General features: G+C 42.7%; 2 protein-coding genes across 2 annotated transcripts in view; both read left to right on the top strand.

The window, feature by feature from the left end:
- The window catches only part of ISY1 (ISY1 splicing factor homolog), a 23,197-nt gene extending 14,232 nt beyond the window's left edge, over positions 1-8,965 (top strand). The window contains exons 8-11 of the mRNA XM_015407435.1: positions 2,021-2,143; positions 4,778-4,890; positions 6,692-6,778; positions 8,245-8,965. Of these exons, the coding sequence (XP_015262921.1) occupies positions 2,021-2,143; positions 4,778-4,890; positions 6,692-6,778; positions 8,245-8,352 (431 nt within the window). The 3' untranslated portion in view covers positions 8,353-8,965. The remainder of the gene's footprint in view (positions 1-2,020; positions 2,144-4,777; positions 4,891-6,691; positions 6,779-8,244) is intronic.
- A 2,923-nt stretch (positions 8,966-11,888) lies between these two features.
- The window catches only part of LOC107107174 (cat eye syndrome critical region protein 5-like), a 22,400-nt gene continuing 7,807 nt past the window's right edge, over positions 11,889-26,481 (top strand). Inside the window, exons 1-4 of the mRNA XM_015407433.1 lie at positions 11,889-12,008; positions 18,128-18,337; positions 18,986-19,098; positions 22,123-22,216. Coding sequence (XP_015262919.1) covers positions 11,889-12,008; positions 18,128-18,337; positions 18,986-19,098; positions 22,123-22,216 — 537 coding nt within the window. The remainder of the gene's footprint in view (positions 12,009-18,127; positions 18,338-18,985; positions 19,099-22,122; positions 22,217-26,481) is intronic.

The raw sequence follows: 26,481 nt of genomic DNA, 5'->3' as shown, positions 1-26,481 counted from the left end.
TTGTCCATTCAGTAAGGCCTCCTTATCTCTCCTTGCTGTTCTCTGGAAAGCTGCATTAAGTTGGGTAAATCTTTCCTTCCTTTTCGCCTTTGCCTTTTGCTTTCCTTCTTTCCTCTGCTATTTGTAAAGCCTCTTCAGACAGCCACTTTGCTTTCTTGCATTTCTTTTTCTTTGGGATGGTGGTGATTGCTGCCTCCTGTACGATGTCACGAACCTCTGTCCATAGTTCTTCAGGCACTCTATCTATCAAATCCAGACCCTTGAATCTATTCTTCACCTCTACTGTATATTCATCAGGGATGCGATCTAGGTCAAACCTGAATGGCCTCGTGGTTTTCCCGATTTTCTTCAGTTTAAGTCTGAATTTTGCAATGAGTAGCTCATGATCTGAGCCACAGTCAGCTCCAGGTCTTGTTTTTACTGACTGGATAGAGCTTCTCCATCTTTGACTGCAAATTATATAGTCAATCTGATTTCGGTGTTGCCCATCTGGTGATGTCCATGTGTAGAGTCGCCTCTTAGGTTGTTGGAAAAGGGTGTTCGCTATGACCAGTGTGTTCTCTTGACAAAACTCTGTTAGCCTTTGCCATGCTTCATTTTGCTTTCCAAGGCCAAACTTGTCTGTTATTCCAGTTACCTTTTGACTTCCTACTTTAGCATTCCAGTCCCCTATGATGAGGACATCATTTTTGGGGTGTTAGTTCTATGAGGTGTTGTAGGTCTTCATAGAACCGGTCCACTTCAGCCTCTTCTGCCTCTAACACTCTAACACTCTGCCTTAATTTTAAAGCTGCTTAGTTGAACAAAAATGCTTTTATTTAAAGCACATACTCTTATAGCCTCTGTTCTGTTCAGAATTATCTGTTGCATGAGGAGAATAACAATCTCCATCCTAACTTGGTATCAGGGGCCACAGAGGTCCGATGCTGTTAGAGGGGAAAACACATAAATATTCCACAAATAGGAAAAAATGTATTGAATCCTACAGGCTTCCCACTCGTGGAGGCACATTTTACCGTGTCTACCTCTTTCCCCAGTTGCCACTTTTACCTGCTCCCACCAAAAAAGCTGATGCTGGAGGTAGGGGGAGCCTCATGGAAAACATACCACGTGTAGAAATATTGAGGTAGGAATGGAAATTGTAGGATGTTCACGTATCTTATCTCCCAGCACCAGAGAGTTGGGTCGTTTTATCCATCAGCAGAAAGTGCTGGATGTCCACCAATCTTCCCAGCTTTCCCTAGTTGGGTCCTTTTATCCATCAGCCGAAAGTGCAGGATGTCCACCAATCTTCCCAGCTTTCCCCTTCCCCTAGCAGCCATTTTTGACCCTAGGGAAGTTTGTTCTCAGGGTTGAGGCACCCAACTGGAGTGTAACACTCATGCAGGGTGGGAGGCTGCAGTGGGGAGGGGACTAAGTGCCTCCTCCCTGCCTCTCAAATGAGCAGGGGGTCCTTGTGCTGATCGAACACAATTAGAATTAGTATGTATGAGAATTAGTATATAGGATTAGTATTGAGGCCTTTGGTTGATTTTTTAGTTTCATTGAAAGCAAATAGTATAAGTACCACACAAAAAAGTAGTCAGCATTAAACTTCTGTTGAGCCCATTCTGAGTTTGGCTGTAGGCTCTGGACAGTTTTTCAAAAGCAATGTTATCTTTGCTGTGTATTTAAATATAATGAAATGAAAATGGAGCTTACTATTAAGCAGCACTGACGCAGCAGGATTTGTTATTTCACAATCATATGTACAATGTGAATGTTGACGTTTTGGAGCCTTTGCAGTGGTGGTAGCAAAAAAAAGTGATGCTTAACAGCTTCCAAGAAAGGAAGTAGTTGGTTGAGTGTCTGAGCAAAGAAGCTGCCGGAGAAATGGAGACTTGCATTCTGTATGTAGTCTGTGGGTACCTTGCTCAGTGACTGTGGCTGCTTGGTAGAATCTCCTTGGCGAGCTAATGCTCTGCTCCCATTCCCATTTTCTTTTGGTGATTGAGAATGAACTTTCCACTTGTCTCTTTAGCCCTTCCTCCTCCAAGGAAGACTCGAGCTGAACTCATGAAGGCTATTGATGCAGAATACTATGGCTATAGAGATGAGGATGATGGTGTTTTGGAACCACTGGAACAGGAACATGAAAGAAAAGGTACTGTGAGCAAAATGAGGTTGCACCTCCACTTAATTCCATTTGCAGGAGCCCAAAGTACAGTTTCCTGTAGAGAGCTGCATTCGCCCTTTTCAAACGGCTCGTTTCACTTTCCTCAATATGCAACTCTTCTGTTTTGTGTTGGTAAAAGAGGGCAAGTTACTGTCCTTGCATTTTTACTTATGCTGTGTGTTATTTAATGCTCCAGTAATGCTGCTTGTTGTATTTGAACTCTTATTGATTGACTGAAGACAGGCTTCTTACTGATCAGAAGAAGGATTTAATAGAGTGCCCTACTTAAACTTTGTGTGTGACAACTTATGTGCCAGCAAGAACACAGGATTAGAGCTGGAAGCATTAACAGTGGATGGCATTGCAAATGCAACTGTTCATGCCATCTGAGTCCTTAGTGGGGAAAAGAGCTGGCACCAGCATTTTGATGTAAAGATTGTGTTATATTGGTCAAGAGTTATGGCTCTGCAGATTTCTTTATTTTTGTTTTCTTCATCTAAACCCCACTTCCCTCCCCAGCAAGGACCCCAAGCGGCTTATGATATTCTCCCTCTCTCCATTTTATCCTCACAGCAGTCCTATGAGGGAAATTAGGTTGAGTGAGTTATGACTGGCCCAGGGTCACCCAGCGAGCTTCCATGTTAGAGTGGGGATTCAGACCCCCATCTCTCTGATCCTAGCACAACACTCTAACCGCTTACACCATATAGAGTAGTTGTAGGCATAATGTTACTCACCATCCAAACAACGATTTAGAGAACTGGAAACATACGTGCTCCCCCCCCCCCCCCCGCAATTCCCTCTTCCCAATATATTTATATATCTATCCCAACCAAATAAAACCCAAGACAGCTAACAACTTAAGGTATGTGAATCAAAAAAGCAAGAACTGCAAGCCATGGTCAAACTGCTTTGCAGTTCCGACTTCAAGTCGCACTATGGCACAAGCAAATTGTAGTTTGCTTGGTTAACATAGTTTGACAACATAGATTAAAATAGAAGTTAATCTGTAATGGAGATCCTCTGCTGTAAGCATGCTGAGTGCGCCTTTCTGAGTACAGCACTCAAATAGTAATGGTATTGTTCTTGCTGAATATGCTAAACTCAGAAAACACTGCTGAAATGTATCGGGCTGTTTATCTGAAACTGCTTGTTTAGCAGTTCACTGCAGTAAATAGATCTTCAGTTCTCTTGCTGCTGATCATATGGGTACAGAGGAAATTAATACATGTATTTGGGAAAGAATTAGATTGAAAGGAATTAGAAAGGAGTAAGATGGCTTTCCAAGAGGAAATAACCAACCTCCTACTCTTGATTATGGCACAAGTAGATGTGACCATGGTCTTCCGGCAGAGTTCCCTTCCTGCCATCATTCTAGTACTTTGAACTAAGCTACTTGGCTCAGTGGTACAGCACAGCATTCAGGAAACTGGCCAAGCCTTTCATAAATAAATATGTTTTAATTAGATTGTGGAGTAGATATTGTATCTGATCAGATTACAGCTTATTCCAGTTGCTGAGGTTTGGAATGAGAATGGGTGAGCTTTCTGCTCTGTGTAGATCTTATGGTTAGTCATTCTTTGCATTTGATAGATTGGAAAGGGGGCTTTTGGATTAACTATTACTTAAGCACCTCAAAAAATCCCTGCCTGTCCTTCCCTCATGAGGGAACTGGCCTGTAAGCAAACAGCTCTGAAAGTATCATTGAAAACAACCCAAGTAAGTTTTCTACACAAAATACTCACCAAACCAACACCAACCCAAGTAAATTTTCCATTGGCTCTCTTACTGGTACTCTAAATCATGCTTATTGCTGTACAGTGGGTATTATCACCACTGTCAGCATGTCCTGAGGTTAAACCACAGTGCTCAACTATTTGCTTGCTTAGTACATTTTTATCCTGCCCTCCTACCATGGAGCTCAGGGAGGTATGCATCATTGTGCCAGCCTCCATTTTCTCTTCACAACCGCTTTGTGATGTAGGGTTTGACTTTGAGACTGGCCCGTGGTCACCCAGCAAGCTTTATAGCAGAGTGGAGATTTGAACCTGAATCACATAGATCTTAGTTGGATGCTCATTGGACAGTCATTAACACATTGTCAATTTGGTTTCTGTCTCCTAAGGCATGACTAGCTCTTGGAAGATGTTAATAGCACCTGTTCCTATGTCCCCCGTCCCCCCCAACTGTTTGGTATCTCCGCATGCTGGTCTCATACCTGATTACTCAGTTGAGTGAGTCATTCTTCTCCTTCTCTTGCGGTTGTTTTGCTTAAAGGACTTGCAGCCAGCAGGAAAGAGACTGTCTTCTTTGTACCATGCCAGGGGAGGGGGCAGGGGCATTCAAGGATATAAAAGCCAGACCAAAATGTCTGTGCTTGAAGAAAAATCCTTGCCACCACAGGGCTTAACAGTAAAAGTTAACTTGTTAAACAGCTGTAGATAGAAAAATGGAATAAACTTGTCTTTCTGCACCCGATTCTGTCACAGTTATCTCACTTCACCTTCAGGCAGCGGGATGCTTGGTTCTTGTCCCCGAGGTTCACAGATTCCCCACCACCACCTTTCAGTCTTCATTGTCTTTGGTACAACATTTATGGAACGTTTTGTACACTTTTCTCAGTTATTGCAGAAGCAGTGGAGAAATGGAAAACAGAGAGAGAAGCACGACTGGCAAGAGGGGACAAGGAAGAGGAGGAGGAGGAAGAAAACATCTACGCAGTAAATGATGATGAGGTGCTGTAGCAGTTCCAGGCCTTGATGCCCTACTCAGGACAGTGTATCATGGATGCAAAAGAATTACATGCAGAGTGGCTTAATTGTTAACTAACTTGGATAGCCCGGCAGGTTTTAATTCTTCATCATGTCCACAGTGGATACAATCTAATTTTGTTACCCTGCACTTTTCTGCAGTTGGATGAATTAATCGTGAAATACTAACTTCAGTAGCCTACAGACTTGGGAAGCCGTGAGGCCTCCTGAGGACGTTAAGTGTCTTTCAGCCTTCTGTAGAAATTAGTACTCCAAGTTAGGAAAACAGAAGAGAATTGCCTCATTTTCCTGTTTCTGGTAGTGCAAATTAGACACTGCAGCAGTACAGCTCCGCTTCGGTCATTCTGAATCCATATAAATTGAGGTACTGTTGAAAGTGCAAGAGAGTAGAATTAAAAACCTCCATCAGCTTGCACTTTTCCCTCTGAAACTCTTTTATCTCATCTGTTTTTCTCCCAGAAGCAGTTATTCTATAGGAGCTCACCTGCTGAGATGAGGATTGGAAGGTAGCTAATGTCACTCCCATCTTTAAAAAGGGTTCCAGAGGAGATCCGGGAAATTACAGGCCAGTCAGTCTGACGTCGATACTGGGTAAATTGGTGGAAACCATTATTAAGGAAAGAATTAGTAGGCACATAGATGAACAAAACCTATTGAGGCAGACTCAACATGGGTTCTGTAAGGGAAGATCTTGTCTCACTAACCTGTTAATGTTCTTTGAGGGGGTGAACAAACATGTGGACAAGGGGGCTCCAATAGATATTATTTACCTTGACTTCCAGAAAGCTTTTGATAAAGTTCCTCATCAAAGGCTCCTAAGTAAGCTCAAAAATCATGGGATAGAAGGACAAGTTCTTTTATGGATCAAAAACTGGCTAGTTCATAGAAAACAGAGAGTGAGTGTAGGTGGGCAATTTTCTCAGTGGAGGGTGGTAAGCAGTGGGGTACCACAGGGATCAGTACTTGGTCCACTGCTTTTTAACTTGTTCATTAATGATTTGGAGTTGGGAGTAAGCAGTGAAGTGGCTAAATTTGCGGATGATACGAAGTTGTTCAGGGTGGTGAAAACCAGTGAGGATTGTGAGGCACTCCAAAGGGATCTGTCAATTTTGGGCGAGTGGGCGTCAACATGGCCCACAGGAAGTGGTGGCGGCTACAAGCATGGACGGCTTCAAGAGGGAATTAGATAAGCATATGGAGCAGAGGTCCATCAGTGGCTATTAGCCACAAGGTATAGATAGGGACTCTGGGGCAAGTGATGCTCTGTCATCTTGGTGCTTGGGGGGGGTCAACAGTGGGAGGGCTTCTAATGTCCTGGCCCCACTGGTGGACCTCCTGATGGCACTGGTATTTCTGGCCACTGTGGGATACAGAGTGTTGGACTGGATGGGCCTTTGGCCTGATCCAACATTGGCATCTCTTATGTTCTTATGTTCTTATGTTCTTAAGTGCAGGAGAGCGGAATTAAAAACCTTTATCAGCTTGCACTTTTCCCCTCTGAAACTCTTTTATCTCATCTGTTTTTCTCCCAGAAGCAGTTATTCTATATGAGCTCACCTGCTGAGAAACAGCTGTGCAAAGCTAGTTGTGAGCAGAAAGGAGGGCGGGAGTGCATGTGTGCATGAAGGTTCATTTCCCACTGCTGAATGCACTCGGTTTCTGTTATCTTGCGCACACATGTCTATCGCTTTCTTTTAAGGTTACTTTCCAGTAGTGTACTGAAGAAAACTGTAAATTGCATTAATGTGTTCTGAATGTGTTACAGTCTGATGAAGAAAGTGGAAAGGAGAAGGAAGGTGAGGACAGCCAGCAGAAGTTTATTGCTCATGTCCCAGTGCCATCACAACAAGAGGTAAGAAACAAAGAGAAAAGGCAAGATGCATGGATAATTTCAAGGTTATGTTGGCACTTAAGACAGACAAGACACAGGAATTGTTGACGGGGTTCAGGAATGAGAAATGATAGCAAACACTACTGTGTTCTGCCCAAATAAGTTTCTGCATTAGTGCCACGGTCATCTGTACTGCATCCTCCAATATTCCATGAGGACTTCCCAGCCCTCAGGAGCCACTGTTTGGAGGGCACGGGGGGCTGCTGTGGGAAGAGGAAGACAGCAAAGATCCTTTGCTCCATGCAAACATCAGTGCAGGATATGTGAAGTGGCCCTGCAACTAGGGATAGGCACAAACTGAACCACAAAGTAAAATTTGTCACAAATTTTGCCCTGTTCATGGTTCACAAACCAAAGTTCATGATGAGTCTACCGTCATGAACTTTTAAAGCAGTTCTTGATGGTTTGTGGATAGAGCAGAAAGCAGAGGTTTAAAGGGAACCCCAAGTCCTTTTAAACTCCTGCGTTCTGTTCTCCAGGAAAGCTGAAAAACAGCTGAGCATCAGGGAGGTGCTCTCCGCCTCTCAGCTGATTCATACTGTCTAGTGCCAGTTTGGTGTAGTGGTTAAGTGTGCGGACTCTAATCTGGGAGAACCGGGTTTGATTCCCCACTCCTCCACTTGCACCTCGTGGCCCTGCAAACCCTACTGAAAGGGATTGCAGTCCCTTTAAATAGGGTTTGCAGAAAAATCTGAAAAACAGCTGAAGGGAGGGAGCAGCTTGCTCTCCACCATTCAGTTGTTTTAGGCTATCTAGTGCAGCCCCTTTAAATTTTAAAGGGACTGCAGAAGGCAGCCTAAAACAGCTGAGCGGTGGGAAGCGCCTCCCGGCCACTCGGCTGTTTTTCAGGCTGTCTTCTGCAATCCCTTCAAAGTGTAAAGGAACTGCACAAGACAGCTTGAAACAGCTCAGCAGCAGGGAGCAGGCTGCTCCCCCGTTGCTCAGTTGTTGTTCGGGCTTTCTGCAAACCCTGTTAAAAGGGATTGCAGTCCCTTTCAACAGGGTTTGTGGGGCCATGAACTGGTTCAGTTCGTAAACCAACTTCCCAGTTCAGTTTGTGGTTCAGTTTGGTTTGGCCATGAACCACAAACTGACACGAACCACATTTTTCCAGTTCCTGCCCATCCCTCCCCAGAACCTGTGGTGATTCCTAAGTATCACCACAGTGGAGTATCTACAGTGGAATATGTCATGGAATTTGTGCATCTGTTCCCGAAACGTAGTGATGGAGTTTATAATTGTTTAAAATAGCAAGTCAAAAAATGCTAGAGTTTCCAAACTTTGTGACTGGAATGGTAGCCTTTGCCTTTGGCATCTTCCTAAACGTTTGATGGGTGAACAGAATTCTTAGTCCACTTTTAATCAATTGTTTGCAGTCTGTGGTGTCTCGGTGATATATTTGACAGCTGATTATGCTTAACCTGCAGATTGAAGAAGCGCTCGTCCGAAGAAAGAAGATGGAACTTCTTCAGAAATACGCCAGTGAAGCTCTTATGGCTCAAAGTGAAGAGGCTAAAAGGCTTCTAGGACTGTAAATAGTACTTGTGACACTTCTGTTTATAATCCATCCTAGAACAGTGGATGACTTTGAGCCGCTACTTAAAGCGCTTCGATTCTGGAGAATGTAATGTCCTCATTGCCAGTGCTTAAAATGGCAAGTGACCTTTTCCTGAGTAGATTTCTTTGCAGCACCTCAGTCCTAGTAAGTTTTATGTTCAGCCTTCCCAAAGACTCCAGATGACCAGCGACCTTGCCTTTAACCTCTCCTTTTCCAGTTACCTTGGCATTTGCTTGATTTCTACTTTATGTAGCAGTTTCTGCTGTGGTAAATGCTGTTGGGTTAGAAAGTCCATATTCTAATATGGAGTAGCATACAATAGCATTTATCAGAAGGCTTATTTCGCTTAACCTTTGGGATAGAATGGGAAGGCCCATTTTATAGCTGTTGGAACTGTATTGTTCTGGTTTTGCAGCAGAACTGAAGTGCTCCACCCAAACAATGCTGTTTTCAGTAGCATGTTCAAAGCTCTTCAGAGTAGCTGTTCACGTGGCTGGATTTCAAAAGTGCTGGATATTTCAGCGAGTAATACTGTAAATACTGCTTCACCTTTGTAATTCCTCAAAACTTTTTTTCAGTAAAACCTTTTTATAGAGATGCATTTATTCATAACTTTCACTCTGTCCTGAAAAGAATGATGTCATCGGACTAAAGTTTTTCAGTTGCTTTAATTTGCATTGTTCCATGAGAAAGGTGCTTTCAGTCTATAGTAGCAACTGAATCAAAAGTATATAAAACTTGTTTGAAAAAATTAACGTCATATGTGAAGCCATCAAGTCACAGAGGCATATTGCAATGCAGTGCCATGCCATTCTGTATCAGTTCAAAAGGTCATGTTGTTTACCTGCTGCAACCGGCTGGATATTAGGAAAAACTTCTTGTGCAACACTGGAATCAGCTGCCTAGGGAGGTGGTGAACTCCCCCTCGCTGGCTGGACAAACACTTGTCAGGGATGCTCCAGGCTGATCCTACATTGAGCTAAAGATGTAACCTTTTTTTTAAAAAAAAGAGCCTATATGACCATTAGTACTGTAAACCTAAAAGAAAGCTGAAGGAGAGTCAGGTTGAGGTAGTGGGTAAGAGTGCCATACTAGGATCTGGGAGACCCAGGTTCAAATCCCTGCTATGCTGTTGAAACCCACTCGGTGACCTTGGGCCAGTTGCATACTCAGCCTAGCCTACCTCACAGGGTTGTTGTGAGAATAAAATGGAGGAGAGGAGAAGAATGTAAGTAGCTTTGGGTCCCTAATGGGAAGAAAGTTATGGTATAAATGAAGTAAAATAAATAAAGCTAGTTTACGTTTAGCTGTATAACACTGTTCTAGGAACTCCTCCTGTTCTGTTCATTCGGTCTGTTACAGACTTGTGATCAAGAATTCAATCAACAAGCTCACTTCAGGAATTGCTTAATCTAGTTCCTCTCTTTTCTTTTGTAAAGAACTTTAGTAAGCTGTAAAATGGAACGCTTTATTTTTAAAAACCTTTATATTCTACCTTTCCTTGTGGTTCAAGGCAGCTTACAGTAATAGTTAAAAACATTCTGAGTTAAACCCACCCACCCACGATGTCTGCCATTCAAACCCCCTCAAAAGCCCTGGCAAACAGGCAGGCCTTGAAGCATTTCCTGAAGATCTCCAAGGAGCCTTCTCAGCTCTTCAGGGAACCAATTCTACAGAGCAAGAGCCTGGTGGAAAAGGCCCAGGTTCTGGTTGATGTTAGATAGGCCAGTCTAAGTAGTGGAATAGCCAACATATGACTGCCTGAAGATCATAGTTGGCGCACAGGAAAGTAATGAATTAAGCCATGAGTACCATAATCACTGGAGTAATGCACTATAACGTTCAGCTGAGAAGATTTTTTATGTTCTTGACCTCTTCAATGTAGAAATGCAGTGTAGATATGCATCTGGGGAATGTTTAGTTTGGAGAAGAGGAGGTTGATGGGGGCATGATTGCTCTCTTTAAGTATTTGAAGGGCTGTCACTTAGAGGAGGGCAGGGAGCTGTTCCGGTTGGCAGCAGAAGATAGGACTCGCAATAATGGGTTTAAATTAAGGATGGGAAGATACCGGCTGGATATGAGGAAAAACTTATTGTGCAACACTGGAATCAGCTGCCTAGGGAGGTGGTGAACTCCCCCTCGCTGGCTGGACAAACACTTGTCAGGGATGCTCCAGGCTGATCCTGCATTGAGCTAAAGATCTAATGATTCAGTGTCCAACCAGGCAGTTCCTTATGCTCTGAGGAACTCTACTAGTTTTATGTTGGTTTTACACAAGGCTGCAGTTCAAAAGCAAGAAATTGCAAGTAGATAAAGAGGTACCACTTCGGTGGGAAGGTAAACAGTGTTCCGTGCATCTTGGTGTTTAGTCATGCCGGCCACATGACCATGGAAATGTCTTCAGACAGCGCTGACTCTTCGGCTTGGAAACTGAGATGAGCACCGCCCCCTAGAGTCAGATTCGACTGGCTTTCGAGCAAGGGAAAACTACTTACTAAATACATACCTACATTGCATTTCTACACTGAATCATTAGATTCACTACAGTCTACTCTGATAGGCAGCAGCTCTCCAAGGTGTCAGGCCAAACTCACAGCCTTGCTACGGTTTCACTGGAAGCAAGGGAGAGGAAGGGGCCTCATGTATTTTACCTTGAGTTTACTTCCTTTCTGCATTTTCATCAGTTGAATGGAGTGCAGAAATCCATTGTTAAAGGAGTACAGAAAAACACACCGGGGACACTAAGGCTGTGGTCACACACACACTAAATCCACTTTCAATGCACTTTCCAAATGGATTTTGCAAGTTCACACAGTAAAAATTCAGTTGGAAAGTGCATTGAAAGTGCATTATTTAGCGTGTGTGACTGCAGCTTAAGGGTGTCAGTGTTAACTGCTGTACAAAGAAGTTAAGTAGTTGTAAAAAAAATCAAAGGGACTTCCACACTTGCAAAAAAAAAGTATCTATTTATACACAAGCTCAGTGATCTGGTTTTTCTGGTCTTCTGGTGTCTTAATTTCTAAATAAATGCCATCTAAACTGGGATCCTAGTCCTTGATGTGGGATAAAAGGCATATTCAATTTGGGTTAAAAGTTAATTTTGAAGTGTTCTCACAAGGCAGCAGACCAATTCAGACAAATGTAGCTGAGCTGGAGTAGAGAAAGTTGAAATGATGAGGAGGACCAGTTTCTACAATTCCATTCCTGGCCAAAGCTGCTGCCCTGTAAAACAAGAAAAGTCAGCTTTGAATTTTGGGAACCTATTCCGCAAGAACCCTCTCCCACGACGGATGCCCCCTCGCTCCCTCCCTCGGCCGATCTGATTGACAATTAACAAAGGTAGGTCAGGGGGCGGGGTGGAACCCTACAGGCTCCACCCCCTGGGTAGCTTTTGGGCGGGGACGGAGCTAGTGGACAGCTACATGAGGCCGGCATCCATAGCCTTGGCGAGGTCTCAGGGGGAAGCGTGGCTGGGCTGAACTCATCGGCCGCCGGTCCCTTGAAGGCGCCGCTATGAGGGGGCTGCTGCCGCTTCTCTGCCGGTCCCTCAAGAGCGCCGCGGCCGCCGGATCTTTGGGGCTGAGGGGGCTCTGCTGCTCCGCCGTTTCCGGGGAGGACGGCGCGGGCACGAAGGTAATCGCGGGGGGAGGAGGAGGAGGAGAACGATCGCTCCATCTCTAGCCTTACCTCTCTTTGCCCCCCCCCCGGGGGGGTTGATGCATCCGCATTCACCGCCTCACACACAAGCCCTGATGCCGCTCTGAGACGGAGGAAGCGTTGGGGTCGGGGATGAAGCCACTGGGGGGCAGGTCTTACTGTCGGGGCTTCTTCCTCTTGTCGCGGGGTGGGGGGAGGGATCGGGCAGTACCTTTTGAGGGATGGCTCGATCTAAGGAAGAAAAAAAGGGCCCGCTTAAACTAATCTTCCAGGTTTCTCATTTTGCTCTGATACTGTTAAGACTTGAGTTATATCGTCCAATTAAATCATCCTTAACTAGTTTGCAAATGAGAATAAAAAATAGTTCTAGAAACGTATGCTATTTGGTTCTTAACACGTTTCTGCCCCATCTTATTCTCTTTTCTTTCTCTTATAGGTACTGGCCCTCTACAGATTTTCATAAGTACTGTACTTGTACCTGTTTTGTTTTTTTTAAGTAACACTTGCTGGCCGATTAATTTTTAGTTGACTGAGTTGAGCCATTTTTCTTGATCTAACCATTTTTAGAGTAGTAGCTCACTTTCTTTTGTGATCACTTTGAAAGACCCCCCTACACACACTTTTTTTCAAGGAGCACTGTTGTTTTGAGGGGGAGAGGGTTTTTTCATCCTTTTCTCTATTCCCCCTCCAAGGTGGGGAGAACTATTCCTGAACTGCTTGAACTCATACTGGAGAATAAAACCGGGTACATGTAAGGCCAGCTCAAGCTAGAAATGGCTCATGACTTATTTATGCAACTGGTTGTTTTGTAATAGCCATCTCTGACTTGTCTCAGCTTCAGTTTTGTTCACATATGAAAGCACTAATCTTAAGGCAAATCAGGATGTGTTTACACCTATATTAATTGGCAGGTATGTCAGTTCTTTCTCAACTGCACAGCCAAATGCGTTAAAGCATGAATGTTCAAACCTCAGACTACAGGGTTCTTAACATGTCTCTGGAACACTGCTGTTGTGTAACAAAGTCTGAGTCCATTGGCACCTTTAAGACCAACAAAGTTTTATTCTGGGTATAAGCTTTCATGTGCATGCACACTTCTTCAGATAGTGTTGAGGGTTTGATAATTTTTAAAAAGTTTTTGCAATGTAGTTTGCAATCTTCCCTTTCTCGCCCTGCCCTTGCTCTATCCAATGTATAGCAATACCAGAACTGGACATTTTCTTTTTGTTAAACTGATATCCATGTGTTAACAGTACCACCAGTTTCCTTGTGGAGAAGTCGGTATTAATGTTGTGCATAAGAAACTGGGAAATATTGCATGAGTAAACCAGATGAGGACATGATTCTTTATTCAAGATAGATATTTCTCCATGTCTTGATTGTATAAAAATGCTGTTCTGATCCAAGTAGTCTTGACACTCTTCAAATACTGTGGACTAGTTCACACTGCCAGGTTCTCCCATGCAGCTGTGTGCCTGGGACATACATTGGGGGGGGGGTGTTTGAACCAACCATTGCCCAATGGAGCTGGTAAGTTACCTTTGGGATCCAGGAAATGAAAAAATGCACCTGTGAACATGGAAAATGGCTGCAGATTCCCCATATGTACAGGTTGATTCACACTAGTGTACTTGCTCATGTGATTGGATAGCAAAATTTGCTGGTTCTTTTCAATGAATGAACCCTGACGCTGATGTCCTCAGAATAGCCTGTCAAAATTTTAATGGGGCTTTCAATACCTGTTGGTATAAAGAGAGTTTCTGCTTGCTCTTTTCTGACAGAAAGCAGATGCACTGTGAACATCTTTTCAACTAGTGTGCTCCACACTTCACCAGTCATGGTGTATAGTATTGCACGGAAGGGAAGGTTTTGTGGGGTGGAGCCCTGTGCTTATACCAGTGCTTATATTAGAGTCTGTCAAAATGTGCAGGTCCTAAGGATGGTTTTATTTACTTTGCTTTTGTAAAAATGAAGATCAGTCTCAGGCTAGTAAAGGGAAAAGAATCAGGTTGTGGATTCCTTGAGTTTGGTATTTCTTCTTAAAACAGTAGATTTAACAGCCCAGTCCTATACCTGTTTATTCAAAAGCAATGCTCATGCAGTAAAATAGGTTTTATAGACAGGATTACAGCCATTAATAAGCATGCAGCCTCAGTTTGCTCATGTCTTTGTGCCTTAGTATATAATATGATAGGGCATGGACATTCATTATTTCATACAAGCCTTCCATCATGAATTGCAATAGTAAAGAAAAGGATGCATTATGAGACTTGTTCTCTAGCAGAGGGGAAAGCTGGTATTTACTCACTGGATGGCCCAGGCTAGCCTGATCTCGTCAGATCTTGAAAGCTAAGCAGGGGCACCCCTGGCTAGTATTTGGATGGGAGACCAACCAAGGAATACCAATTACAGAGGCAGGCCATGGCAAACCACCTCTGAACGCCTCTTGCCTTGAAAACCCAACAGGGTCACCATAAGTCAGCTGTGACTTGATGGCATGTTCCACCACCATACCTACACATCAGAGATTCTTTCATTTTTTGTTTGTTCTGTACTAAAAGCCTTTTAAGCATGCTGGCAAACATGCATTGATTACCTTTTTGTTGTTCACTTAAATGTTTAATCATTCTTAAGCAAAGGTTGGTCAAAATATCACAAAAACATATAAGAGATACAAAATGTAATTATTTATGTGTTTGTTTCGATTTATATTCTGCCTTCCCCGCAAGCGGGCTCAGGGTGAGTCACAAAACAGATCCAAGACATCATAAAAATACAATACATTATTAAATATTAAAACAATATAAAACAACATATATTAAAACAGGTCATACTGTTCATATGCAGGTTTCAAGCTGCTGCCATTTTTATCTTCTTAATCTGGGCCACATAAAGGTGGTAAATTTCAGTGGGGGGGGGGAGCAGGATTTTATTGGACACCTGCCGTCTCAACCAAAGGCCTGGGAACAGCTCCACTTCCCCAGGTCCTGTGGAATGGTAGTGAGTCCCGCAGGGCCCTGATCTCATATGGGAGCATGTTCCACCAGACTGGGACCAGGGCAGAAAAAATGTATTCAAATATAGCAACTCAATCCTTTGTTAGCAATAAAAAAAAAACTTCTCTGTTTTGTCATCACGTGGTATCCCCCCAAGTAGAGTTTACAGTCAAAAATGGTTGAATGAGAGGGAGCTCCTGCATTGCTTCCTGAATCAGCTTGAACTGGAAATTTATTTATTTCTAGGTAGAACAGGCATAATGGGGTTGTTTGCATTGCATTATGAGTGTGAGATGGTGTTTATAGGTGGATTTACCATCAGGCACCTGTAATTTCAAAATGCTCATATCTTTAATGGCTAAACTTTGTCAGTTATGGGGTGGAAGCAAAAATTTTCAACTCTTTACTACAAAAAATTCTGCAAATATTCTGGAAAACTTTCATCTATTGACAATGTATAGAAATTCCTGCATTACCACAGAGTGATAATTGGTTGTGTAAATGTTTCATGTATATTTTAAACATGCCCATAATCGATTGCCTTTGAGAATATAATCTTCAAGACTTTTTGGGAAAGATGGGGAATAGTATATGACTGGCTAAAGATAGGTAAAAGTTAGGTAATAAAGGAGGGAAATGCTAGTACTTATTCTTGTTTTTTACTTGATGTAGGATCAAAGTTGTTTATATGTTTTAATGTATGTTAAATAATGTAAAACACAGCGATTATGGTGTGGTGGTTGTAAAATGGAAAAATGGAAAAATGGAAAATAATGTTGCTCAAAAAAGAGAGAATATAATCTTCAGATTATTCAAATGTTAATTATTACTGTTAGACAAGATGTTTTATTAAGTGTTTTAACATGTACATTCACTTGCCTTTTTTTGTTGCTGAAACATGGTGATTCTTTTATATTATCTGTGGAAGAGTAGAATTTGCTTATATTGCTAGAGAGAACGTTTCTCTTGCTTTTTGTTGTAGTGTTCCATGTAAAAAGAACCTAAACCACCCAGTTTGCACTTTCTCTTGCTATCTGGCTGTGTTCCCTGAGGAAATTAATCGAGGCTAGAATTCATTAACTGTTTTAAAATACTTCTCAAATTTAGGGGGGGGAATGGTGCTGTGGACACAGAAAATGTTGACAGTCATTCTGGATTCCAAAGACTTGTTTCAAAACTGACTGAAGACTATAACCACTGTCATAACTTTTACTCCCACAGTGTCAAATGGGACAATGACTTCATTTAGAATTGATATTTAAAGTGCTGGATGTAGTCGTTTCCTCACCTGCCTGAATTGCATTATCTGTTTATTTACGTTATTTGTAGTCTTTCTCATTGAGGCTCAAGGCAGATTACACAAATGTACATCAGGGGGCACAACAGAATAAAACATCAGGTAAGTGAAGTGACAGGACAAGGATTACAGACCGTGAGTTTGACATGATATGTTAACAATGCCAAAAAGTGGAATTACAGAGGTAGGAAACAATGTATAGCAGACAGATAATATATGCAGTAGTGTAGCCCATGCCCCCATTCCCTTTGTTAAATCATCTTCTTGAACCATTGCATTATAATATTGCCCTATTGCCTTTATTTAAAAATGCCCTCCTGAACAGTTCTGCTTTACATAGTTTGCAGAATACCAGAAGCGTGGGGGCGGCTTATCTCAAGGTGGGAGAGAATAAAAGTAAGAGGTTGGCTGAAGTCAGAATCCTGGAAAAGTTAATAGGTTGGGTGGTCCCATGAACACATGAATACCTCATACTGAATCAGACCCTCAGTCTATCCAGATCAGTATTGTCTACTCAGACTGGCAGCAGCTCTCCAGGGCTTTGGGTGGAGGTCTTTCACATCATCTACTACATGAACATTTTTACCTGGAGTTCGTGGGGAATAATCTTTGGACCTTCCGCATGCCAAGCAGGTGCTCTAATGTATGTTCATGTGTTTGTGGGAGTGTGGTAAAACAATCCAGGTGCATCCAGCACTTTTAAATATCAGTTCTAAATGAAGACATATTCCCACTTGACTCTGTGGAAATCAAAGTTGTGACAGCTGTCAGACTTCAAAGTATTCAGCCGGTTCTGAAACAAATCTCTGGACTCCAGAATGACTGTCAGCATTTTCTGTGTCCACAGCACTGTTTTTATCTAAATCTGAGAAGTATTTCAAACAGTTAATGGAATTCTAGGCAGGATTAATTTTCTCAGGGAACAGAATGTGTTTTGCTGTATGACATAAAAATGCCTGATGTGCATGAAGTTATTGCCATAGCTAGCTTTACACCATTCAGTGGTACTATATCAGTTCATTTCTTAAACAATTGCCTTCTGTACTGGCTCCAAAATCCCATTAAATGGAGTTTTTGGAAGCAATAATAAGAAATTGGAGAGATGTACAGTTAGGGTTAGGCGTTAACTTTATTAATAGACTACAACCCTTTTGTCATAGCTTTAATAAAATTACAAGAAGGGTTTATTATTAGACTTTGTGCTTGCAATAACTTTGAAAATGTGGTCATTAATGTATAGAACCCTGAAGGCTGAAAAATAATTTTTTAAAAATTTATTTAACCTTCGATTTCATATACCGCCCTAACCCCTTGGTAGGGGGTCTCTGGGCAGTTTACATAGGGGGGTGCTAAGCACATTTCATCCTAACTTGGGGCACATTGTACTGGGGATGGGGCTGCCTACCGGCACCCAGGTGGAGGCTTTCTAGATCGGATCAGCTCTCTTCCCGGTGGTTCGTTGGCTAGTTGTTCCTCTCTGGCGCTCGCTTCTAAAACCAAAAATATGTTTTACTAAGGCTTGCTTATCTGCTAATTTCTTGTCAAATATACCCACACCAAGAAGAGTGAAAACCAGCTTTAGGAGGAATGTTGTCATTTGTACGCATGCTGAGATGTTATATAATTAGTGTAACTAGAAATATCTGAAGCATACAGAAGCGATCCAGAGTTGAAGCATTTGGCTTTAAGATGTTAGCAGTATCCTGAGGAAGAACCCTGGATGAAAATAAATGCAATATTTATTTACTAGAGTGAATGCAATGTAAAGGGTAATGAGTCCTGCTTTCCCCCTCTTATTACAGAGCAACACACAGCCTCCCTTTGGCTTTCTGTTTGACATTGATGGGGTATTGGTACGAGGAAAGACACCGATTCCTGCTGCAAGAAAAGCCTTTCAGAAACTGCTGAATTCTCAAGGACAGTTCTTGGTGCCTGTTGTATTTGTCACCAATGCAGGAAATTGCCTTCGTCAGAAGAAAGCAGACCAGCTATCTCATCTTTTGGGAGTGCCAGTAAGTAACTGTTTCAAGGTCTTTTGTGTTCAATCCTATACCTTTGCTCGAGGTACCCTTCATTCCAGGGCCAGCTACTTGAGAGGTAGTTCTTAACTGCAGGGCTCACTTCTTATGCTGCTAGGCACTTCCTCTTGCACAATTTCACTGTTTTTTCAGTGAGCCCAAGTTCCTAGCTCAAGAGGATCAAGGTGCATAGCAGACACTACCTGCAGTTCCTGCAATGAAGTGTGCATGGAGTATAGATATATCATCCAAGCTTTTGATCTTGAAAGAATGGTCTTGCATTATTCGTACATAATAAGTCTTTTTCTGTAATTTTTGTAACCTTTTAAACTTTTGCTACACTTTACAGTTCTTAACAAAGGTAGAAGTCATTTTTCAGAGGTTTTTTTTTGCGGGGGGGGGGAGTCAGCGTAGATAGAGTGTTGAGAGAACTCTCCATACATCAGCTTTACACATAATGGAAATATCTGTGTTCTCATTGCTTTGCTGTTGCTTACCTGTGAACCTCCTTTCTTTAACTGGAATAGGAAAGGTAAAGCCAAAAGGTAAATTCCATTGTCAGAACCTCTTGTCTGCTATCAAGTAGGGTAAGAAGAGAAGGTATGGATGAAACGATTGATTTTTCTGTTCTTCCTCGACTAGATTTCTCAAGACCAAGTCATCATGTCCCACAGCCCTCTACGAATGTTCAAACGCTATCATGACAAATGTGTTCTTGCATCTGGGCAAGGACCACTTCTTGATATCGCTAAGCAGTATCCTTTGAAAATGTAAGCGATTGCTTATAATGAACATCTCTCTTCAACTTTGATTAAATTAGTACATCACAAGTGGAAGGGGGAATGATGCCTCTTCTTGCTGTCCCTATTCATCCCCTCACCCATGATTCCTTGCTCAGCTGTCTAGTCACTATAATGGGATCAGGGCATGAGGCACCACAATAGCATCCAGTCTGAAAGCAAGGGTGAGGATTTGCTGTTTAAACTGTTGGTGTGGGGGATTTGTTGTAGAGGATGTGCTGTTCAAACAATGATTTCTTCCTCCACATTCTTCCCTTTCCTTTCTTACTGCCACCTCTCCACTGTGACATTTTTTCAAAAAGATGTTGCTGACTTCACGTACGAGAAATTCAGTGATGATTTCCCACTGAGCGCTTCATAGGTCATACTTCTTGTGCTCTCTTGAGGGATCTCATGGTTGGTGGGAGGATTCCTGAGCAGGCCCATAGCCAGAAAAGTTTTCATGGTGGGGCACTGTGGGTCATGACATCACTTCCAATGTAAAAAAAAAATTAAAATGGCCGCACTGGGCACTGCCAGGCTCCCTCAGGCCTCCTCCTCTGCCATCAATACTGCCACTGCACCGGTCAGTTAGCGAAGCCAGGCAGTCAGGCTCATTGCTCCATTTCCCGTCACAGGGCGACTGGGCAGGTGGGTGTGAGCACCACGAAGGCAGCTAACAGCGTAGAGGTTGAAGCCTCAACAGCTGCCAAAGCACCAACAGGTTAGGCAGGACATGAGAGACCCTGAGTCCTCCCCCCCCCCAACTTTGTTCTTAACTGCATACAGTAATACAGTGTTACACTAGGCTACTCAGGCTTCCATGGCTTCCAGCTACAAATGCACTGGCGACGAGGAGGAACTTCCAAGGAAGCATCAGGAGCAGGGGTCAGGGTACAGTGACAGGACACAGCATCACACAGATTTGTGGTGCAGGCTGGCATGGCTGTGGCGCAGTGGGCTTGGCAGGTGGGGGTGGAGGGCAGGTGGGGCAAGGCAGATTCAGGGTGGGACTTAGCCCCAGGGAGCCCCACCGTGGCTATGTGCTTGTTCCTGAGGCCAGTCTTTCTTCACCTCCCCTCCCTCCTCAGCCCAGCACCTGAGATTTTTCTCCTATACACTACTTTTGCTGCAGGAGGATGGTATTTGTGTGCATCTCTTGGTCCCCACGTGGTAGTTGTGGGACTTTTTTAAAGCAAACACAACACTTTTTCTGAATACTTGGAGAATATCAACTCCTTCTTTCAGAATGCAGGGCCTGCACTTCAGTTCCGCAGGGCCTGCAAAACGGAGCTCTTCCACCAGGCTTTCAATTAGGAGCCGCCACTGATAAATGAGCCACCAGACTACATCATGGCCCTATGATATGCTGTTGGATACCGCCTTTCATTTAAGGGATTGTTTAATGAATGCTCCAATCTACTGTATTGTCTATGGTAGTATTTTATGTAGTTTATATGAATATCGTTGTATTTATGCTTTTATTGTACTTTAATATCTGTAAGCCGCCTTGAGCCAGCTTGTCTGGCAAGGCGGGATACAAGTTGAAATAATAAATAAATAAATAAATGCTTGAATCCCCCCCCACCCCCAACTTTTTCTTCTTAATACAAAAATTCTGCCTGGAATATTATATGGTAGGGAGAGGAGTTCTCGTCTAGCCTTCTCAACTTTCTAGTTTGCTATGTGCAGGGATCATTTTGGTTTTTTGAAAAGTATTAAGATGTGCAGGGGTCATTTCATGCAACAAGCCCCACCCCCTGCTCCCAACAGTCAGAGCAAGAAGCAGGTAAGTTGCAGAGCCCCCCCCATCCCCCGGTCCAAAACAGTCCAGTGGTACCTTTAAGACCAAGTTTTATTCAGGTACAAGCTCTCCCTCCTCTGTGAGGACTGATCTGCACCAAATCCCCGAGGGCCGGTCTGCCCCCCCCCCCCCCCCCCAGAATAGCTAGCAATCCAAAACAGTCCAGTGGAGCCTGAGCAGTGGGTGTTGCCTTCTGACACACTTCCGGTGATGTCAGAGTGTGTGGCATATGCAAATAAGTTATGCTAATCAGTTATGTTAATGAGCTCCTGCACCTCTTTTTCCATGAAATGACCCCTGAAGCTGTGAGTGTGATATTCAGTTTGAGGTGGTAGAACCTAACCATTTGCATGAAAGTTACTGATTAACTTGCCTAGTTATCTTGCCAAATACAAGTTCTTCACTAAGTAAGATCCTCACAAAATTCTTTAGAATGAGTAAATAAAGCTTATATTTCATTTAGTAGTAGAACTTCTAAATGTTATCTGTATTAGCAAGATTTCATTTTCGTATAAGGGTCTTGATTCTAATTAAATATATTTCATATTGGAGTGTAAATATACAATGGCTTAATACTAAACTGGTTCTTGGAAGCTGTTGTACTTTCTGATGAAAATCTAATATTAAGTAAAACAACTTCTAAGTGGCTGTGGGAAATGCCACTGTAAAAAAATTGCTAAAAATTTATTGGAGTTCCTGCTGCATCTGTAATTTTTCATATTTTTTCTAGTTAAATTGCTTAATTTTGCAGAGTGGAGCAAACAGTCATTCATTGCTGAAAATACAGTTTACCTTACATATGAACTTTCCTGTCTTTCAAATGGTTTATTTCACCTGTGAAGCTAATGGATCCCTACTGTGTCTGAACAACTATTCACTGATTTATTATATTGTTTCCTAATACTAAACACTTGGAGGAAAAAGGAAAGGGGTTGACATTGGGGAGACCCTAGTTTGGGTTTCAGAGCTGGCTTTTAATACTTTAGAAAGTCTCTAAGCCAACTGTCAGAATGTATTTACAATAGGATGAGTCTCTAAGGATGTAAGTCCAAAGCTGTTCACCACATTTTCCCTTTACGTGTCCTCCCAGAAAGTGAGGAAAACCCTTGTTCTTATATAGTTAGCATGAATTTAAATTTGGCTGTTTTGTTTTATCAACATGTGCCCATTGTTATCCTTAAGAAATATTTTCTTAGACTTGGATTTCGTCAGCTTATTACAGTTGACAGGCTGCGGGAAATCTATCCCTTGTTGGACATGGTTGACCATGACAGAAGACCTAAAGCTTTGGTGAGTATAATATTGACTACTCAGCATTTATTTTTGCACATATTTTTCATGTTGGCTTTGACTTAAAGTAGCCTATCTAGTGTTTTGGACGAATCAAATTGCATAGTTACTGCTTTTGGAATAAATGCAAAACTGGTAGTTAATGGAACATTCTGAATCTGTTCAAAGAGCTATAGCTTTAGCTTAACTGCAATTTCTGTATCTAACTGTAGCAATCTTTTTTACTCTCTTGTCTAACAACCTCCCCCCTGGCCAGTTTTCTGCTTCTTGTATATTTAAAGATTGTTTAAGTTGTCGTTATATTTTAAACACTATGCACTGCAAATTCTCTTTGTGCTTTCTTTATCATCAACATTGTTTTTCAAGAGGGGTAGCTTTGTTTGTCTGTAGCAGTAGAAAAGAGCAAGAGTCCAGTAGCAAAGACTAGCAGATATCTGAAGAAGTAAGCAGTGACCCTGCCACATATTTTGTTTTGTAAGAATGTATGGATCTCCTCTCCACATTTGAACAAGACTTCCACTTTTCAAAGGAAGCCTTCTTGCGTTTTATGGCTTCCTCAGCTCCACTTATTAACCACAAGATTGTCTCATGGTTAATTTGTGATATCTTTCCGGACCATGTCAGTCTATTTGACTGTCTGTCATTGTGGTTTTAAGTAATTCAGAAACAGAGTGGATATATTTGACTTTTTGCTCTCCCTTTTCAGTAAACTCATTTTTGAGAAGCTTCTTTTTTTGAAATTGAATGTGACAATGTTGGAGTTTCTGGGCAACATTAGATTTACATGAATGCTGAATTTAATAGCACTGTAATCACTGTTGCCACTCAGCTCAGCAACACATTTCATGCCATATCTTGAGCACCACTTAGGAATAATTCCAGTGTCACTTCATGGTCCCACGACTCATTGTTTCAAGACAAAGCTTTATCTAGTTGAACTGTTCATTCTTCAGTTTGCTTCAAACTGTGTGCAGCAATTAGTGTATAGCTATACAGAAACTGTCAAAATAAGTATACTTGACTAAAGGTAAAAATTTTAACAGCTGTATGCAACAAGGAATTCATTCAATCAGACTTGAGTGTGCAAATGAAGCAATATTAAGACAGATTACAGCAAAGCTTGGCTCTGTGATCTTACATTTTAAAAGGCTTCCAGTTAGTCAAACACTTGGAATAACTAAACAAAGTTTGAGTCCAGTAGTACCTTTAAGACCAACAAAGGTCTAATTCTGGGTATAGGCTTAAAGGTGCCACTGGACTCGAATGTTGTTCTGTTGCTTCAGACCAACATAACTACCCACCTGACTCTCCCTACTTGGAATAATTGCATGTTTTAAACCCATGTTAAGAACATAAAAGGGTAGAGTAAGTACTGGAGCTGCAGTGGCTCAAGTGGTTAAGATGCTGAACTGCAGGCTGTGGAAGGTCAGTAGTTCAGCAGTTCGAGATCCAAGTGTGCTGCATGACGGAGTGAGCTCCTGTCTCTAGTTCCAGCTCCTGCCAACCTAGCCATTCAAAAGCAAGAAATTGCAAGTAGATAAATAGGTACCACTTTGGTGGGAAGGTAACAGCGTTCCGTGCGCCTTTGTGTTTAGTCATGCCGGCCACATGACCACGGAAACGTCTTTGGACAGCGCTGGCTCTTCGGCTTTGAAACGGAGATGCGCACCGCAACCCTAGAGTCGGATTCGACTGGCTTTCGAGCAAGGGAACCTTTACCTTTACTATATAGATTAATAAAAGAGAAATTTAATTGCCTGCTTTGTTTTTTGTTTTTGTATTATCCACAGCATTTACAACGTTTATACATTCCGTCCTCAGCAGGATTACTCAATATTGACTGATCATAGAACAGATTAGGGCACCAACCAAGAGAACATTGTGTAAACATGAGGTATTGTTTCCAAGAACTGCAGTGGCAGAACTGCCTGAGTGTTGTGGGAGGGGAAAGGGCACACAGGGCAGGAGCACTGTACTCATCCAGGCAAGTTCAGCTGAATATCCAGTCAGTAGGAAAGGCTTTGGGGAGACTAGTGTACGGCTAAATGTAAGATTAGGTGTCTAGTTACCTATACTTTTTTGTAGAAAAAGAGTGTGTTGCATCTGGATAAGGCCCATTCATCCTGGAGAGGCAGCTTACTTTGCACGCACTTGCACTAAAATATGCGCCTTGGAAATAGCAGCCCTTCTATGAGAAGTATTGTCCGCTGCAATTATAATTTCTTTTTATACTTTTTTATTTTAACAGAGTTGCATCCAAGAGAATAGTACACCCTTCATAAGACTAAGTATAAAAAGCTCAAAGTGTTTTATTACAGTGCACTGTTTTTTAAAAAAATCAGCCTTTAAAAGGTCAACCTAAAATAACTTACTGCATGACTGAAATTTATGCATAAGAAGGAAGTTCTCAATTTACAGAACATGCAACTTGGTACAAAGTCTGTTTTGTCTGGCTTTCTGGATGAATGAATTCTGGCGAGTTAATTCCTCCACTGAAGCAAGGTCTCTCATATGCAGTGACCGTCAATGGAGAATTGTGGGGCTTGTGCCTCTTTTCACTGCCTAATAACTTCTGTATGTGCAGTAAGGATGAGCAACATTAGGTCCTTTAAGATGTAGGTCTTTTAATTTTCCAGGAAAACAGGCAGCAAGGATAGCATTGAATATTCTTAGATCCTATCTTGGGATTTAAAAATTGCCTCACAAGTAGAGTTTTGCTCATCCACTGTACTAACAATGCAAATATACATATGTGATGGCATTTAATAGGAGTGAGTACTAAAGGTGAATGAGGTTTAGGGCCACTAATTTGGATGAAATATCCTTTTAAGAGCTTCTTTTGCTAGGCGGAAGGGCTGATTTCAGACTGCATTGAGCATTCAGTGCCGATTTCCCAAACTGAGCAGAAGTATCTATTTCCAGGGGGCAGAGTGACTGGGAGGCTTTAGATGTTGGCTATCAGCTGTTTGGATTTCTGTGTGTTAAATGTGTCATGGATCCCTCTACATATTCCCATGAGTTAATTCTTCCCTTGCTTTTTTTGCACTGTTTTGTGAGACTATTTAGGGGGGCCTTCCCCCCCTCCTTCGGAGGTTGTGTAGTCTCCTTCTGCAATGCATGAACAAAGTGGGAGGAAGTACAAGTGGACTAGTACTTTAAAAGGGCTGTGAGCTTTGGGAGCACATGTATAGAGAATGTAATGTGTGTTCTTTCTAATATGATAGAGAGCTCTTGGTCATTTAAAGACATGAAGAGCAGCTCCAACATTTCCTGGATGACACATCAGCACTTGACTCATTCCAGTCTGGTTTTTGCCCTGGCCATGGGACAGAGATGGTGTTGGTCGCCCTCATGGACGATCTCCACAGGCAACTGGATCAAGGCAGGTCGGCACTGCTGTTATTGCTAGATCTTACAGCAGCATTTGACAGGGCCAACCATGATCTGTTGATCCACTGTCTCGCCGACATAGGAGTTTGTGGAGTAGTCTTGGAGTGGCTTACCTCATTTCTCTGAGGTCAGGGACGGAGGGTAGTGCTAGGGAGGAGGGTGTCAGCTAGGTACTCCTTAATGGGCAGTCCTCTCCCTATTCAACATCTATATGTGCCCCCTTGCCCAGTTGGCACGGAGTTTCTGGCTGGGATGTCATCAGTACGCTGATTACACCCAGCTGTTTCTGTTGATGTGTGGCAACCCAGACACCGCCCCACAAACTCTGGCTGAGGGACTGGAGGCCATGGTGGGATGGTTGAGGAAGAGCTGTTTGAATCCAGCTAAGACAGAGGTTCTGTGGCTGGGTGGAGGGAATTCAGGATTGGGGTCCCAATTTCTCACTGTTGATGGTGCGCCTTTTAATACCGGTGCAATCTGTCAAGAGTTTGGGTGTGGTCTTGGATACCTCCTTATCTATAGAGGTCCAGATCACGAACATTTTATTTATTTATTTTTATTTATACCCCGCCCTCCCAATGGCTCAGGGCGGCTTACATATGGCAAAGCCAGAGTAAAATACAATAAAACATATAACAAATTACATATTTAGCTCCCGCGAATGGCGGACGCATCCTCGGGTCGCTCCTGAGGGTGCCTCGCCCGCCCGCGGTGGAGGAGGGAATCCGCGCGAGCGGAGACCCGAACGAGCCCCTCAGGAAGAGAGGAGCTCGGATCCGGGGCGCTTTAGGGCGCACCAGGGGGGAGTCGCTCTTTCGGCCGAAAGGTCGGAGAACGAGGCTCCCGCCATGCCCTGCCCCAATGGACCTTGCTGC

The sequence above is a fragment of the Gekko japonicus genome, unplaced genomic scaffold (genome assembly GCF_001447785.1).
Source record: "Gekko japonicus isolate JY-2015 unplaced genomic scaffold, Gekko_japonicus_V1.1 scaffold408, whole genome shotgun sequence".
Classification (NCBI taxonomy): Eukaryota; Metazoa; Chordata; class Lepidosauria; order Squamata; family Gekkonidae; genus Gekko; species Gekko japonicus.
The sequence above is the reverse complement of the archived record's forward strand: the minus strand, read 5'-3'. Positions and strand labels throughout refer to the sequence as shown.